Below are 15,988 nucleotides of genomic sequence, written 5' to 3' on the forward strand. Positions count from 1 at the left end.
TAAGTGAAGTTTGTGTCGTTTTCTGGATGACCGGCAAACTAGTTGGTTGTGCCCGGTGTTTGTTGCACACCATTACGTCACTCTTTGATTAGTGGATGCCTTCTGTTGTTCGATTGAATGACGTAGGCCTATTTTAGCCACGTCTTTTAGCACAAACTATGTAAACTATGTGTCGATCTAGTCCCAAACCTATTTTTAAACCATAGAATGACTATTTTGACGCAAACTTGGTCGTGACTGTCGTTTTCATATGCTCTAGATGTAGCCTATAGTGTGTTGCTGTAGACCTGTCTTATTGTTGAGGTCAATGTGATTTATTTTGTGGAATAGGCTTACAGCTTCTGAAAAGATCTGAGAGGGGTATAGGGTACTTTTATTCTCATTTGATTTATTCAAATTTATTTTCAAGTTTATTGTGGAGAGTAATACTCGGGACTGTAAATGCATTAACTTGAATGTGAATGTGCTCCGGATTTTATCAGGTTGACCTTAAGTCCTAGAATCACAGTATGTGTAATTATGCAGGCATTTAAGATTCGGTTTGCTTGATCTGTAATGGTTAGCAAGGCCCACAAACAATGAGCTGATGTTCAGTCTTGGAGCTTTCAACCCCATTATTTTAGTATGAGTGTTTCCAGTATACTTAACACTGGAGCTGTCCACACATTCAGAGTGTCTCCATTACGGTGCACCTTTTGGAAAGGATAGAAAAACAACAAAGTTGTTTAGAGACTGCATGGACTGCTAGTTCCAGTGTCTCTACGGCCTACTTTTGTCCTCTAGCAGCTCACCACTGCACCAAGACACACCCTTCTTGTCCCAGAATCTGCCAGTTCCTGTGCTCCAGCACTGAGGTAGACGACTCCACTGTGGCTAGACATCACCAATGGGCCATTCAGTTACCCAGAAAACACACTGATCCAACCAAATTTGGGTTTCTTTTAAGGTGTTCGAACTGACGTGTTTTTTTTTGTTTTGTTTTTTGTCACCCCATTTTACGAGGTTGTTTGAGACTGATGGTTATAGGATACTGGGACAGAGAGGGTTGAAGCAAAGCAATCAAGGCTCTTTGACTGGGGTGTCTTCAGAGGCCAGTTATACTTGTGTAGATGTTGTAAGAACAAAACCTATTAAGATATACCTTGTTAGGCTTACTTTTAATGTATAGTGTATAGGGTTTAAGTCACCATTACTTTTAGTATCAGTTTACTTTACTGTCTTATTTTTTTGACTTTGACAACACATTCAGTGTTATCTTATTATCACTGTATGCCAGCTTTAGCCAGAAACCACACACGCAATAAACAAGGATTACTCCTCCATAAAATGTCCAGCCCTTAGTCTTAGGGAGGGGTTTTGTGGTATTCTCTCCCTCTCTTTCACTCTCTCTTTCTTGCTTGCTGTAGTCATCATTGAGAAATAGTTGGCTTAAAACCTTTAGTGGAAATAAGAGAAGCATACAAGTAAGTAAATTATGACTTCTTCTTGAAAATCCTTTAATGAAATGGATTGGAATGAGGTGACCTTGTGTATAAGGCTAATTGTTTGGTGAAGTAGGTTTAAGGCATTTTTTAGAAGCAAAATCTTTGTTGGACAGGTCTTCAGGTCTTAAATATTAGGCGAGACTGAATTAGGATATAATGATTTCCTATTTGGACTAAAATTAAAACAGTTTTGTCTGGGTTCTTTTCCTTGAAATCAGGCATGTCGAAGCATCCTCCCTCTTGACCTTTATCTCTGTGAATGCTCTACGGGTGCAGTTTTTCACATTGAGCTCCAAGCCTAGCCAGTAGGAAGGGAGGAAATGGTGTGGGGATTAGTCAGATGTTGACACAAGTCTCTGTAAACGTACAGCATCTAACTGATAGATGTCTCGGCCAATGGGGTGTTAAGCCACTGAGAACCATTGTTCTTAACTGTCTTACTGTCAACAGTGCTGGAGTGATGCAGGGGTTGTGTAAGGAGTCGGAGACCTTTTAAAAAGTGAAAAGCCAACATCAGGTTGCGTTAAAGACTCAGGTCTGTTGCATCCTCACAGGTAGCTGGATTGTAAATGGGCAGTGCTTTTATAGCTGTAGTGCAGAGCTACTGGTGCCCTGTAATGCAGTGTTGCATGTGTCAGTGTGTGATTCTGAGACAGACAGTGATGCACACTTAGACATCAGAGGCAAGATGTCCCCCTCCCAGCACACAGACACACACCTGCGCCATCTGTCGACACTGATTCACCTCATATTAGCATTGGCAAGTAGCTTTACTATGTCTCCGGGCTCAGGCTTAGGGCCTTCTGTGTAGAACCGAATATAATTGAATTGGGTCAATCAAACCGGGTGAGCTGGCTAGCATGGCGCTGCCAAAGGGCTCTTTTACCTCAGTTCCCTCCTTTGTCCCGTCCCCACGTCCTCCTTTGTGTGTTTATATCCGTACTGACCACCCCTCCTCTTTTCTTTTTGTTTGTTTGCTTGTCCACCCTGTTGCTGCACACCTGCCGCGTTCCAGCGAACGCAACAATGGCAGGAAATGGTTTCTGAAAGAGGCCTTCTGAGCTACAGGGAGCCCGTTGACTGCCTTGAGATGGTCAGAGGCATGTAATGGTGTCCTTACTTGAGAGGGGCACATCTTATGAAGTGCCTTTCCCTAAGGTATGGGTCCCATAGTGAATACTTTGGCCACAACAATCACCACCGTCAGAAGCCAGCATGAGCTGAAGTCTTTTCCTGTTTATGCCATGGTGAGCCTGAACCATGTGATGAAAACCCATTGGGTTATTCCCCATATTTGTGCCTCTGTAGTCTCTCTGTTTCTCTCCTAGGCTAATTGATAGGGTTAGGTTAATAGTTAGACATTGGTTGTTTTTTTTTTACAGCCCCCCTGTGGATCAGACTGGCTGTGTAATGTATGTCAGAGGATAGACTTTGTTCAGGGTAAGGTGTGTGACTGGGTGCACCTGGGTGCATGAATGTGTTTCTCTTTGTGTGTGTATGAGGACTTTGTCAAACCAAGAGTTATTAACCCACACCTCATGCTTAAGCAAGGCAGAGAATATTTAACTTATAGACTTAAGATTTCCTAAGAACTTCTCTGTAGATTCCTTATTTCCATTTAACTAACTTATCTCCAGTTAGGATTTTTTCAACAGGAATTCATTGGTTCATGCAGTGGTTATACTCTATGTGTTCTGGCAAGTTGAAGAGTTGGCACTTTTTTCCGTGGTGAGCTCACGTTGAATGTTTGAGGGGAGTGACCTTGCTGGCCAAAGATAAAGTTCCCTTCTATTGAATGATAAGGTGGGATTGAGCTGAAGGCTTGGTGAGAGGTGACACTTTTTCATGGATGTAATTTGAAAGGTTCACAGGGAGGTAGAGAGTGGAAGTGAGTGTGTTGCCAAATGTATGCATTTTTATACAAAAAAAAAGTCCTTTCAGGGTTTCCTAGTAATAGCCGTCAGTCGTTAAATGGTAAGTTGAAGAGTGATGTGTCCCACCCCCACACGTACACTTTCCCCTGAACTGTTAATAGTCTTATGTAACCATCATTCAATATCAATAGTTAAACATAGACACACAGAGTGACATATCACATGATGGATCATAGCTGACCATTGTTTAGCAATCATTGTAGCACCACCATTATGGGAGAAAGAGTGAACCACTTGACACAATGGTCTTATTTCATTGATTTGTCTCTGTGGGAAATAGTTTCCTTGACGACTCCTGTTGTGGTTTGCCCCCAGAGCTGGCTACACATCCTTGATAATGGCTGCGAAAACACACAACTTAAACAACCTAAAAATGGAGCAGGCCGGGAGCAGTCGAGTCACTGCCTCGGCTGCCGTTAGCGCCTCAAACCGTCCGTACAGTAACTCCAAGTGAGTTGTATAAGCCAGTGTTATGGACCTGAGCCAGCATAATGAGCATACTTTACCTCCCCCGGGAGGACACAACAGTCTCTCTAATTTTGTTGTTGCCTCTCTGTGCGTACTGCGTAAGAATCCGCATGACACAGAGCCCCACAAATGGCAAAATAGTTTTCCTTCTTTGTCATTTCCTCTCCCTCTCTCTCCCCTCTTCTTTCCTCACCCTGCCTCCTCCTTCTCGCTTTCTTCCTTTTAATCATACTCTCTCTCTCTCTCTCTCTCTCTCTCTCTCTCTCTCTCTCTCTCTCTCTCTCTCTCTCTCTCTCTCTCTCTCTCTCTCTCTCTCTCTCTCTCTCTCTCTCTCTCTCTCTCTCTGATAGTCTCTAAGCCTATAATGAACTTAAACAGGCAGGACTCCAAACACACTTGCCCTTTCCATTAATGTTTAATTGGCCAGCTGTCCTATTCTTGTGGCCCTGATTAGAAGATTGAATGATGTCGGGGTTTGGAAACGGCTCAGGAGGAGGGAGTGGGGAAGGCTAACTGAACAGATAAACAAACAGGTGAAAAGACAGAAAGTGGCAGCTTGCTTTAGGCTTGATTTGTTTTGTGCTCCTAAGTCCTGATGGAACCTTGCTAGGCTTTAATGACCAATACCCCCCCCCCCTTCCCCCTCCTGCCAGCTGCACAGCACAGGTTGGTCTGGCTGGTGTGTTTGCTTGTGTGTGTATTTGAGGAGGATGGACGGATGAGTGAAATGGCAAGGCAGAGAGGTGGAAAGTTGGCACGGTGGCCTGGCCTTATATAGAGATGCGGCCTGATGGCGTGGAGCAGGATGAGATTCTTGCAACTCAGCAGCGCAGCTGAGGGCCAGGGTGAGTCAGGGAGTCGCTTGCTTGCTCGCTCACTGGGGTGGAACGGAATGAAATGAAAGTTGAGGACAGAGGGAGAGAGGGATGGCCCCGACAAAGAGGAGTATGTATTTTTTGGCGCGGGTCCGCAGCGAGCCTGAGGCGGAGTGCTGAAAACGGGCTCGTTAGTCCCCCTGTGCCCTTGCATTCAAGAGGCACGCACACACACACACACACACACACACACACACACACACACACACACAGATAGGCACATATGTGAATGCAAACTCTAAAAGGAGGATGCGACAAACAAGGCACACAAATATCCACCCTTTTGCATACACACACACACACACACATACATACTCACGTCCACTCATGCACACACTCAGTTCCAGTCATGCATGTCTCACAGTGATGTCACACACTTCCTTTGTGTCAACTTCACCTTCCCATCAGAACCCTTCAGTACACACACACAGGTAAACACACACACACACACATCAGCACTCCCTCCACACCCATCCATCCTCTTTCCTCTGCCTGCTCATGTGCCCTTCTGCAAGCCAGACCTGACTGCTGTCTCCTCTCCTGCCTTTGATAGCTTTGGGAATCTAACTCTATGAGACACTAATCTAGTTATGGTGGTGGACCTACTGTTGTCATAGTGACAAGTTGGAGAATAACAAAGCGCCATTGTCACTCCTATTTGAATGCCTAGATGGCTTTATACGGGTGTGACAAAATAGCAGAGAGCTTACAGTGACATTGGAGGTTTGTCCCTGTGTGGTTAGCGAGCTTTAATCATTTTGTGGCTGTGCTCCGTGTGGCTGTGCAGGTGGTATCTGGTTGGAGTAGTTGAGAACAAAAAGGCCCAAATATAGCCCTCCCTACAAAGTATGTCGGTGATAAAATCTGTGATGTGTTGTGGAAAATCATCCTGATGTTGACCTACGGTTTTCCGACACATTTTTTGTAACAGCAAGGATTGTGAAGTGAACCCCATGAAAGCACTGATGCAAAGATCAGAATCAAATTACAATCAAATAAAAATGAGTTATGATGAAATTTTGTTTGACCATTCATTGCATTTGAATGCCACTTGTCTCTTGAAAAGTGCACTGGGATATTCACTTGGTGATGCATCATGGGTAATGGGCAAGCTTTGCTATACAGTGTTTAGTCTGCAGTCCAGCTTACTGCTTTTAAGGCGCTTGAGCTGTTTTGTCTAAAGGCTATGTTTGCACAAACAGCTCTGCAGGTTGAGGTTGTTTTCTCTTTCTATGAACACACACACACACACACACACACAACCAAGGACACACCCATCACTGGCTGCTCTGGTTAAAGTGGCTGCGTCACCTTTATCTGTGTGCTGCTGTGTGAGGACAGCAGTGTGCCTCGTGTTGCTCTCTCAGGGAATAAGGTGACACTGATTTGTGGTGAGAGTCTGACAGCCCTGCAGCCATCATTGACCCAGCAAACTGAGGGATGGAAGGATGAAGGGCAGGGAAGGGCGGTGTGGGGAAAAGAAAGGAGGAGAGAGGCCAGGGAGAAAAAAATGAAAATCTTTTTTTGGAAAAAAAAAGAAAAGAGAAAAAATTGCTCTGTGATCCGAGTCGGTATGGTTGGAATGTGACCCCGAAAGTCTGGATAAACACAAACTTTGAGGAGTGGGAGTGGGGTGTATGGTTAAATGTGGGGCGTCTGGAGCAGAGGGAGAGGGAGGGGTCGAGTGAGGGGACCCCGCAAATGAGTCCTCCCATGTTCTACAGCAGGAAGTGGGGGAGGAGAAGGCGCAGCAGCAGTGATGGATGTCAGCTGGCGAGTTTGGGGTGGAGGGGGTGGGGGGGTCAAGATGGCCGAGGTGGGGGGAGCGGCTTGAGGGGCGTGAGAAGGTCGGTGTTGCAACGTAGCATCTCTCCCTCGGCGACTCTCTCCGGGTCATGTTCTGGAGCGTAGCGGCCGGTCATGCTCCGTAGCCTACTCAATCACCACCCTGCTTCCCAGGAAGCTCACTGCCTCAGCCCTAGTGGCACTGCCACCCTCATAATTACACACACACACATTTCCCACCCCTCTCACAGTTGCAGTGAGGCAGACAAGCACAGTGAAGACCTTTCAGCTCCTGAGGCCCTGTAGTTTACGGCCCATCTGACTCGTCCATCTCTGGCTCACCCCATCCTCCCTCTCACTCTTCCTTTCACTGCCTGGCCCTGGCCTCCCTCTGGCACTCAAGTCATGTGACTGTCATTCTGCTGTCCCAGACCCGCAAGCACCACAGAGCACGGCTAGTACTCATGCATTCAAGTGTCTCACTTGTGTAACCAGTAACCCACCTCGCACCATCAAGAGGGGAATAAGTGATATTCTGGCCCCTTCCTTAAGAGGAGATTTCATGTTTTACACACTCATACCCCCCCCCCCCCCCCCTTGCCAAAAAGTGATTCCATTAGCTTGCTTTCTCTTTTGTCTGTTGGTGCACTTCATGCATCCCACTCAGTCCTTTCCCGTTAAGGGAGCGTTGCTTCATTTCTTTGTGCTGACTCTGTGCCCTGAGGACCGATAAGCTTTGCTGGGAGAAAGTTGTGTTGGCTCTCTGCTGGCGAGGAATGATGATAATTGCGCTAGTAAAAAAAAAAAAGAAAAAAAAAAAGCTGAGTGGCCCCATGGCCCCGGGAGAGCTGCACAGCATGTTCAGATAATTGCCTGCCTTGTGCATGCGCTCCTGTGAAGAGGACTTATGGCAGCTTATGTAAGTTTGCCGATTTCTCTCCGCATTCTGGAAAGACTCGTCCCGTCACCTTCAATGTTCCGCGTGAGGCTAAAGAACTCACCCTCAACTGAACAGACAGCGTGAGAAAGAGGTGTTGCTAGTTATGCCATGTCGGGGCCTGCCTGCCCTATTTTGTTTTAATAGTATGCGCTACTCGTGCTGTGTGTGTGTGTGTGTGTGTGTGTGTGTGTGTGTGTGTTGCGTGAGGGTTCTGTGTGAAAGTGTTGTTTTGTAATGTTCCGAGTGTGGAATCCCCGCGGGCGACACTTTGGGCATCCATCTTGAATTAGTTCTGATGTAATGTCTCTCGACGGTTCCCAACTGAAGCAGAAATGGGTGCCCTCGTGTGTCTCTCTTGGCCTGACCACAGGTGGTTCACAGACACACACACACAGACCCACTGCCAGGGCGGGTCGTCCTTCCTCTACGCTGGAAATTGTTTCAGAGATGGTCCCCGTACCATGTAATCAACAAAAGTCTCCAGAAACCGCAGATTTGCTCCGAAATGGCCACCACATGTTGCTCATTATCAAAGGCTCAAGTTTTCTTGCTCGTTTCTATTTTTTTTTTTTTACAATCCCTCTGAAGTCACCATTGTTAGGAAGGTATTATTAGCAGGTGGAGGTGAAAAGCACCTCTGTATTAGTTTACCTTTCTCCTCTCCTATTTTCCCCTCCTTCTATCATTTTGAGGTTTCTCCAAGTGAGGGATGTGGAGATGTGGGCTCTATGGATGTTGGTCTCTGTGTGTGTGTGTGTGTGTGTGTGTGTGTGTGTGTTTCCCGTGTGGTTTACGTTTTCTCTGATCCCACCTGAGCCCTGGCTAACCCAGCACCCTCGACCCCTGCATTCCTCTGGGGTTACATAAGATCCAAGGGCAGGGGGACTGGGCTTGGCCTGAAATACCAGCCGTCCATCAAACATTCAGAGAAAGGCTATTCTCCAAGGCAAATTTCTTCCTCTCTCTCTTTCTGTCTTTCTCTCTCTCTCTTTCTCGCTCTCTCTCTTTCTGTCTTTCTCTCTCTCTCTCTCTCCAGAGATAACATACCTGTGGTCTGTCAGAAGAGAGAGGACACATTTTTGTGAAGTTTTAATAGCCTGTGCTCAGGAAGTGTTTAAACCAGCAGTAAATGCAAATCACAGCTGGGTAATTAATGTTCTCCTTCTCTTCAATGTGTGGTCTGCAGGTGTGTGCGATGCTGGCCTTTCATGACCCTTGCTCTTCCTCACCACCAGTCACCCCCTTGTTTTTCACACTGCTACATCCCTCCACCCATCCTTCCCTCTTTCCTTCCCTCCCTCCCTCCCTCCCTCACACACGCAATCTCAATCCTATTCTCTTTGTCTTTTCCCACAGCAACCATGTCGGACGCAGACAAGTTCCTGTATGTGGACCGCAACATAGTGAACAACCCGCTGGCGCAGGCCGACTGGGCCTCCAAGAAGCTGGTGTGGGTGCCGTCGGAGCGTTTGGGCTTCGAGGCGGGCTCGATCAAGGAGGAGCATGGCGACGAGGCGATGGTGGAGCTGGCCGACTCCGGCAAGAAGGTGCGCGTCAACAAGGATGACATCCAGAAGATGAACCCGCCCAAGTTCAGCAAGGTGGAGGACATGGCCGAGCTCACCTGTCTCAACGAGGCCTCCGTGCTGCATAACCTGAAGGAGCGGTACTACTCCGGCCTCATCTACGTGAGTTGGACCGCGTGTGCGTGCTTGTGTGCTTGTTTGTTTGTGTGTGTGTGTGTGTGCGCGCGCTTGTGTGTGTGTGCTTGTGTGTGTGCGCTTGTGTGTGTGTGTGTGTGTGTGCGCTTGTGTGTGTGTGTGTGTGTGTGTGTGTGTGTGCGCTTGTTTGTGTGTGTGCGCTTGTTTGTGTGTGTGCGCTTGTTTGTGTGTGTGTGCTTGTGTGTGAGGTTGTGTGCGTGTGTGCATGTGTGTGTGTTTACCTCTTTTCATTATTTCATCTGCCTCTCTGACGCGCCCCTGCGGCTGTCTCCTCTGTCTAACTCTCTGGCTGCCGCCAGCCTGATCAGTCTGCCTGATGCTATTAGGCCATGACAGCACTGCACTGCCCACTCAGCCACATCCTATCTTTCTTATGGCCTATTAATCCAGCACTGAACCACGGCTCTCGGATTAATTATTTACCATCTCATCTAGTTTCGATTCACAAAGCACCTAGTTAAAAAATTTCAGAGCGAGTCTGTGTGCAATAAATGAAGTTCCCAGTAAGTCTTACTCCAGTCTCTCATGCCCTGGCCGTAATCCAGACCTCGCTATCCCATCATTCCTGATCTCCTTAATGTCCCTGATGGGCGATGGTTCAGTTTGTGTCAGAAATGCTTTGATGTTGCATGTGTCGTTTGATGAACATCCTTGCAGCACTGCTTTTTTCCCCTCACTCACTCCACCTTCATGTGCTCTCTCTCTCACTCACTCGCTTTCGCTCTCCATTTCTTTTTTCTCTCCCTCACACACACACACACACACACTTGTTCTCTCTCTCTTTCAGAAACCCCCTTTTGTCTCTCACTTTTCTGCTCTCCATGTCTCTTTCTCTCTCCTTTCTTCTACGTGTGTGTCTTGTCTAAATGTGTTACTCTCTTGGTTAACCAAACCTCTGTGTGTCCTTTCTCTCTGCCCCCACTGTGTTTGTAACTTTGCTGTAAACAGGAAACTTCTGGAACAATATTCTCCAGAGGGGTACAAATGAGAGGGGGAGAGAGAGAGCGAAAGCTAGAGACAGCTAGAGAGAGAGAGGGAAGAAAGGAGGGAGGGCAGGAGGGAAAAGAAATGGGGAGAGCGAGAGCCGGACAGCGGTGAGAAAGTTGGGCCGTAATTGAGCATGTTAGAGGGGCAGTTTTGGAGTAGTATTTCTGCGACCAAAGGGCAGCGTTGTGAGTCATTGAGCACAGTTGGAGAAACGACACGGCCGTGGAATGTAAATTGGGCTCTCATTGCCAATGTCACCCTGTAATTACCCCCGTCTACCCTGCCAGCCGCGTCCCGTGCCTCGGCGGGGGTGGGGGGGTGGGGGGGGTTACGGGCAAACTGGCGGCAGCCTTGACCTGGTCAGATCAGCCCAGTGCACCGTCCAGACCAGGTCTGAGGATTCGTGGCCTCGAGCTACAGAAGCGTTTGCAGACATGGGGAGGGCCTAGTGATAAGACATGTGGAATGAGGTAGAGAAGTTCAACATGGAATGCAGGAAGGGACAACCCTGATGAGCAGGTTGAGGAGAGGGATGTACAGTACTGGCCTCAGGATAAAAAGTGTGTGTGTGTGTGGGGGGGGGGGGTTCTAAAGGAGAGTAGAGAGAGCGCGGGCAGGCGAGTGTTTGTGTTATTGTGAGTGTGTTGTGTTAAGGCATATGTGTTTATGTATATGTGTGTGTGTGTGTGTGTGTGTGGTATGTGTTGTGAAAGCTCTGCTGGGGAGCGAGATGGGGGTACGGTTGGGTGTTGGGATGGGGGTGTGGTGCTGGGCTGTATGACTTCAGTATGATCTAATGAAGTGCTGGCTCAGGAGGGAACTCGGGGCCTGGCCAGGGGGGAGAGGGGCCCTGTTCCACTTCTGGGAACTACAACATGAGATATTGTTGTACCCTTTCCCCCTCCTTATCCTTACCTCAGGCTCACCCCCCAACCCACCCCAACCCACCCCACTCCACTCCCAGCCAAGACCTAGCCAGTGCTTTGTGCTTCCATTAATAGAAGCACTCTAAAGACCTGCTTGTACAGAGCCATAGGCTGTAACTGAACCTACACTCATTAATGTTCCCCTAACACGCACACACACACACACACGCGCACACACACACACACACACACACACTCACACACAAGCCACATGTACCACATAGTTACTCTTATCTCCTCTCTGATCCCAGTGAACCGTCAGAAGCAGAGATGAAAGCATGTGTGCAGTTGCTTTCATTAACCCTTGATAAGCACTGCACATTTAATGGTACTCAACAGTCAGTACTGCGTAGGCGTACTGTAGCACCATAGCCCATACTGAACGCTGTGTGCATGTGCATGCTCTTCAGAGATTAAAAAAATCTGCCACTTGCATCATGGGAATGAACAGTGTTAATAGACTTGTATTACCATGAACATGGTTTCATTGGGGATGTTTGGCAATGAACATGTCAAGGTGTGTGACTGGTTTGATTTGGGGAAAAATCCATAATCTTAATTGTAATATATTTCCATGTCACAGACATACTCTGGGCTGTTCTGTGTGGTGATCAACCCTTACAAGAACCTGCCCATCTACTCTGAAGAGATCATTGAGATGTACAAGGGCAAGAAGCGTCATGAGATGCCCCCACACATCTACGCCATCACTGACACAGCCTACAGGAGTATGATGCAGGGTGAGTAATACACACACGGACGGTCAAGTCCGGGCTAAATGACCCGGTCAAATGAGGCAAGCTTTTATGCTAGATTGGGTGTGTGTTAATGACGGCAAATGTAGCTTTTGACCATGCTTTAAGTGCTCTATATTCACATATGCAAACCAAACTGCACTCAATCAAGGACACAGCCCTTGTGTATTCTCCTGTTGAATTGAAGCTTCCGGTAGGCCCACTAACAGTGAGTGCTGCCCTATATTATCTTTGAGGCTTAGCTGGGAGTCCTCCAGTCAGGTAGTGTCCCCCTTTCACTGAGCTGAGGTCTGTATACCTGAGAGTCTAGTCTACCATGGGATAATGCAGAAGCAGAAAAAACTCAATATCCCAGAAGCACCCCCAGGCTTTGCTCAAGCCCGCATAGTCATCCTGGAAATTCCAAAGGAAAGGATACACAATGCTCTCTCTCTCTCTCCCTCCCTCCCTCTCCTCTTCCTGTCTGTCTTATCTCTCTCTCTCTCTCTCCCTCCCTGTCCCCGTCTTGTTGATTGCATGCTGAGATACAAGTTATTACTTATTGCTAGGGCACGCAAGTCAGAGGCCAGTGTACTTTGCTCCATCCTCCTGTCTCATTGTCTGGATGTGAATCACTGTCTGTCACCACCACTTCCTCTTCCATCCCCCCACATGTCTGCCTGGGCCTATCTGTCCATTGTCTCTTAATGCAAGACGCATTACCGTGCTCAGGGCTGAGAGTTCAGGGGCCTCTGAGATAGGCCTTAATTGGTGTCTGTACGCTAAAAGGGCCAGCAACGTCTCTTTCAGTCACAGGAAGCCGGACATTAATTTCCTGTCTGTTCACGATGGTGGCCAGAGCACGTCCTGCTGCAGAGACAAAACTTGGGGCATGTGAAGCCTTGATAAAACGGGGCTGCATGTCTTGCGCTTGTTATTGAGTGAGTTGACTCGCAGCAGAGCCTGTGCTCCCGTTTCCCCTGACAGACATTTTTAATTTGACTCGCTTCCAGAAAAACATGTTTTATCTGTTGCTGGGTACTGAGCTTTTTTTATGATGTTTGCTGTATCCTTGAGAACTATGCAGCCTCATTCCTCTGCCCTCTCTCTCTCTCTCTCTCTCTCTCACAGACCGTGAAGACCAGTCTATTCTGTGCACGTGAGTCCCATGTCCACTGCCTATGTTGTCTGAGCTTCACCATAAATTAGTTTATCTGCCATGGCTGCCCTTAAAGGTTGTAACGGCTGCTCTCCGCTGCTCTTCCTCTCTTTCAGAGGCGAGTCTGGAGCCGGCAAGACTGAGAACACCAAGAAGGTCATTCAGTATCTGGCTCACGTGGCCTCCTCCCACAAAACCAAGAAAGATCAGGTCAGTACAGCAAATGCTATCTTTTTCAACTTTTCTCTACATTCTCTCTTTCTCTCTCTGCCCTCCTCTTTCTCACACACAATCTTACCATCTCCCTCCCTCCTCCCTCTCATTCTCTCTGTCTGTCTCTCTCTCTCTTCTCCATATAATAACCTCCACAACTACCTCTTCCAGCTGCTTCTCCCCAGATATGAGTTTCCCCAAAACGTTCCTCAGAACCTCCTCACACTCCCCACACCTGTCCCCAACTTCCTCACACTTCCTGTCCCCACCTCCTCACACTCCCCACACTTCCTGTCCCCACCTCCTCACACTCCCCACGCCTCCTATTCCCCACCTTCCCATCAGCCCCTGTCCTCCCCCATTGGGTGCTAATCACAGGCCTACTGCCATCACCAGTATGTGCTGGTGTGTGTGTACAGGCAGCATTAGCAGTCATGCGTGGGCCTTCACGACTGCAGTACAGCCCTGTGTGTCTGTGCTGACTGTGGCGAACGCACAAATGCACAGTGCTGTTCACCACAGTCACATACAGCAGTCGTGTTGAGCAATGCCATCAGAGCAGGAGTGGCCAGTCTCAGTCAGGAAATGACACAATGCATGGCTGATTTGGAACATGTCAAGTGGATTACTCCCTTACCCCGTGTCCTATCCTATGCAGATATTTGTGCTTTACAGTATTCCACAGGCAACCAGTGACTCGCATATTTCAGAGTAAAAATAATTGGGTTATACACAAAATTTGAAGTAAGAATACGTAAATATATGTAAATAGCTATTTATAAATATTTCTAAACATATATGCACAATTAAAAAATAAATATAGTAAAAATATGCACAATTGTATGCATTCTCAGATGCCAAAGCATCCGCAATGGCCACTCCTCTCGACAGCTGGCTTAGATCCTCATCTCCCCCCATATCAACCTCATGTTGTTGTCCATAATATCACTATAGTGTGTGGCTGTCAGTTTTGGGTTGAGGTTGAATCTCTGTCTTTCCCCCCCATCAACAGAACAGCTCGGTCCTGTCACATGTGAGTTACTCTCCCACACTACTACTCTTGTTTGTTTGTTTGTTTGTTTGTTTGTTTTCTCCTCCTCCCTGCCGCACTGGCCGCTATTTCCTCCGTCCACTGCTCAGCTGTGCTCCGCTGGAAGCTGACGGGTCACACGGACTTAGTCACGTGACCCAGAAAGGGGACTCGGGAGACAAGCAGATGTGCCAAATTCAGACACACAAGGCGGAGTTTGGGTGACCCATTGATTCGGCCACAAACACACCTTGTCTGTCTGAAGTGCGTGTTGCCTGTGTGTTTGTGTATACGTGTGGGATCATGGACTTTTTTTCTTTATTGTTTTATTTAATTTGGGTGTGTATCTATGTGTGCGTCCTATTGCTGTGTGTTTCCGTGTGTATGTGTGCAATGGTGTGTTTGTTCAGAGAGGTGACTGTTTTATGAATGTAGGCTACTCTGAATACTCTCTGAGCAAACACAATGACGTTGTGTGAACAGTGTGCAGTGTATGTTTGTATGTGTAAAAGGAATCATTACAATAGTAAGAGTGAGTGTGAGTGATGTGAATTCATCTCAGATATGGAATGAACAGTACCCACTGCCAAATATAGGTAACCCCAATGAACACAGACACAAGGCCAGCTTTGCGCTATCACACAGGGCTATGATTATACTATGTAATAAGCATTAATAAGATTTAAGAGATTAAGATTCAAGAGAGATTTATTTGTTACATACGGTTATAACAGAATTGTTAATGAATTAGAATCATTTCATTGTTTGTGATCTAGTTCACTTTTAATGACAAATAACAATGTAATCTTTGATTTTCAAAATACTGTATAGTAACCACAGCTAAATCTTTAATGTAGAATTAGTTTTGCCAGATGTTTCAAACATTTGTCAAGTCTTGTTCAGAGATTAAACATGACCAGTAGTGTTAGTCTGTTAAACAAAAGTCAACCTTTAACCATGCATGACCTGACCACGTATAGTACACTTCTAATGGGATAGCAGTTTTGAGTGCGGGTGCCATATTTGCGTGGGAACGTCAGCTGCCAGTCAGTCCTCTGCATGTGGTCATCTGGGTAGTCTAACGGTGAAGGGTCACTCACACACAATGTCAGAGATGTCACTCATGGTGTGTGGGTACTAACAAAGTTGTGTGTGTGTGTGTTTTGTGTATGTGTGATTTCATGCCTTTAATTTTTTGTGTGGGTGTTGGTGTGGTGGTTGAGTGCATGTCTAATTGGTGAAGCAAATACATTAGTCTTTCAGTCTCCTTTAATGAGGTAAGACCTTTTTTAGTAGGTCTCTGTATGAGACTGCTGTTGTACTTTTCACTGTCAATTAAATATTTGGAGTTGATGTGTCGTGAATTATGATGGGATGATGAGATTGAACTTTATGCAAATGCACTACCCTGAAGTGCAATGTGTGATCTAGACATATGAGACACTGATTTGTTTGATTTGTTTGTCACAAGCTGAGTTAGAGTTTGAGAGCTGAGTCATGAAGCCCCTCCCAATGATTGATTTGTTATGTTCTTACTCTCTGCTGGATATTCCTTTTTAAGGCCTGGTTTGTCGCTGGCATCTAAGTGTGTGTGTGCATGGTGTTGTGCTCTCTTTGTCCTACAGGGGGAGCTGGAGAAACAGCTGTTGCAGGCCAATCCCATCCTGGAGGCCTTTGGTAATGCCAAGACAGTCAAGAATGACAACTCCTCCCGATTTGTAAGAGCTCTCAC

At 46.9% G+C, this 15,988-nt stretch overlaps 1 protein-coding gene across 1 annotated transcript in view; it reads left to right on the forward strand.

The window, feature by feature from the left end:
• myh9b (myosin, heavy chain 9b, non-muscle) overlaps window positions 1–15,988 on the forward strand; it is a 32,918-nt gene that overhangs the window by 712 nt on the left and 16,218 nt on the right. Inside the window, 6 exon segments of the mRNA XM_042085498.1 lie at window positions 8,843–9,174; window positions 11,704–11,860; window positions 12,986–13,013; window positions 13,130–13,223; window positions 14,239–14,259; window positions 15,882–15,974. Of these exon segments, the coding sequence (XP_041941432.1) occupies window positions 8,848–9,174; window positions 11,704–11,860; window positions 12,986–13,013; window positions 13,130–13,223; window positions 14,239–14,259; window positions 15,882–15,974 (720 nt within the window). The 5' untranslated portion in view covers window positions 8,843–8,847.

This window comes from Alosa sapidissima, chromosome 3, assembly GCF_018492685.1.
Source record: "Alosa sapidissima isolate fAloSap1 chromosome 3, fAloSap1.pri, whole genome shotgun sequence".
Taxonomy (NCBI): domain Eukaryota; kingdom Metazoa; phylum Chordata; class Actinopteri; order Clupeiformes; family Clupeidae; genus Alosa; species Alosa sapidissima.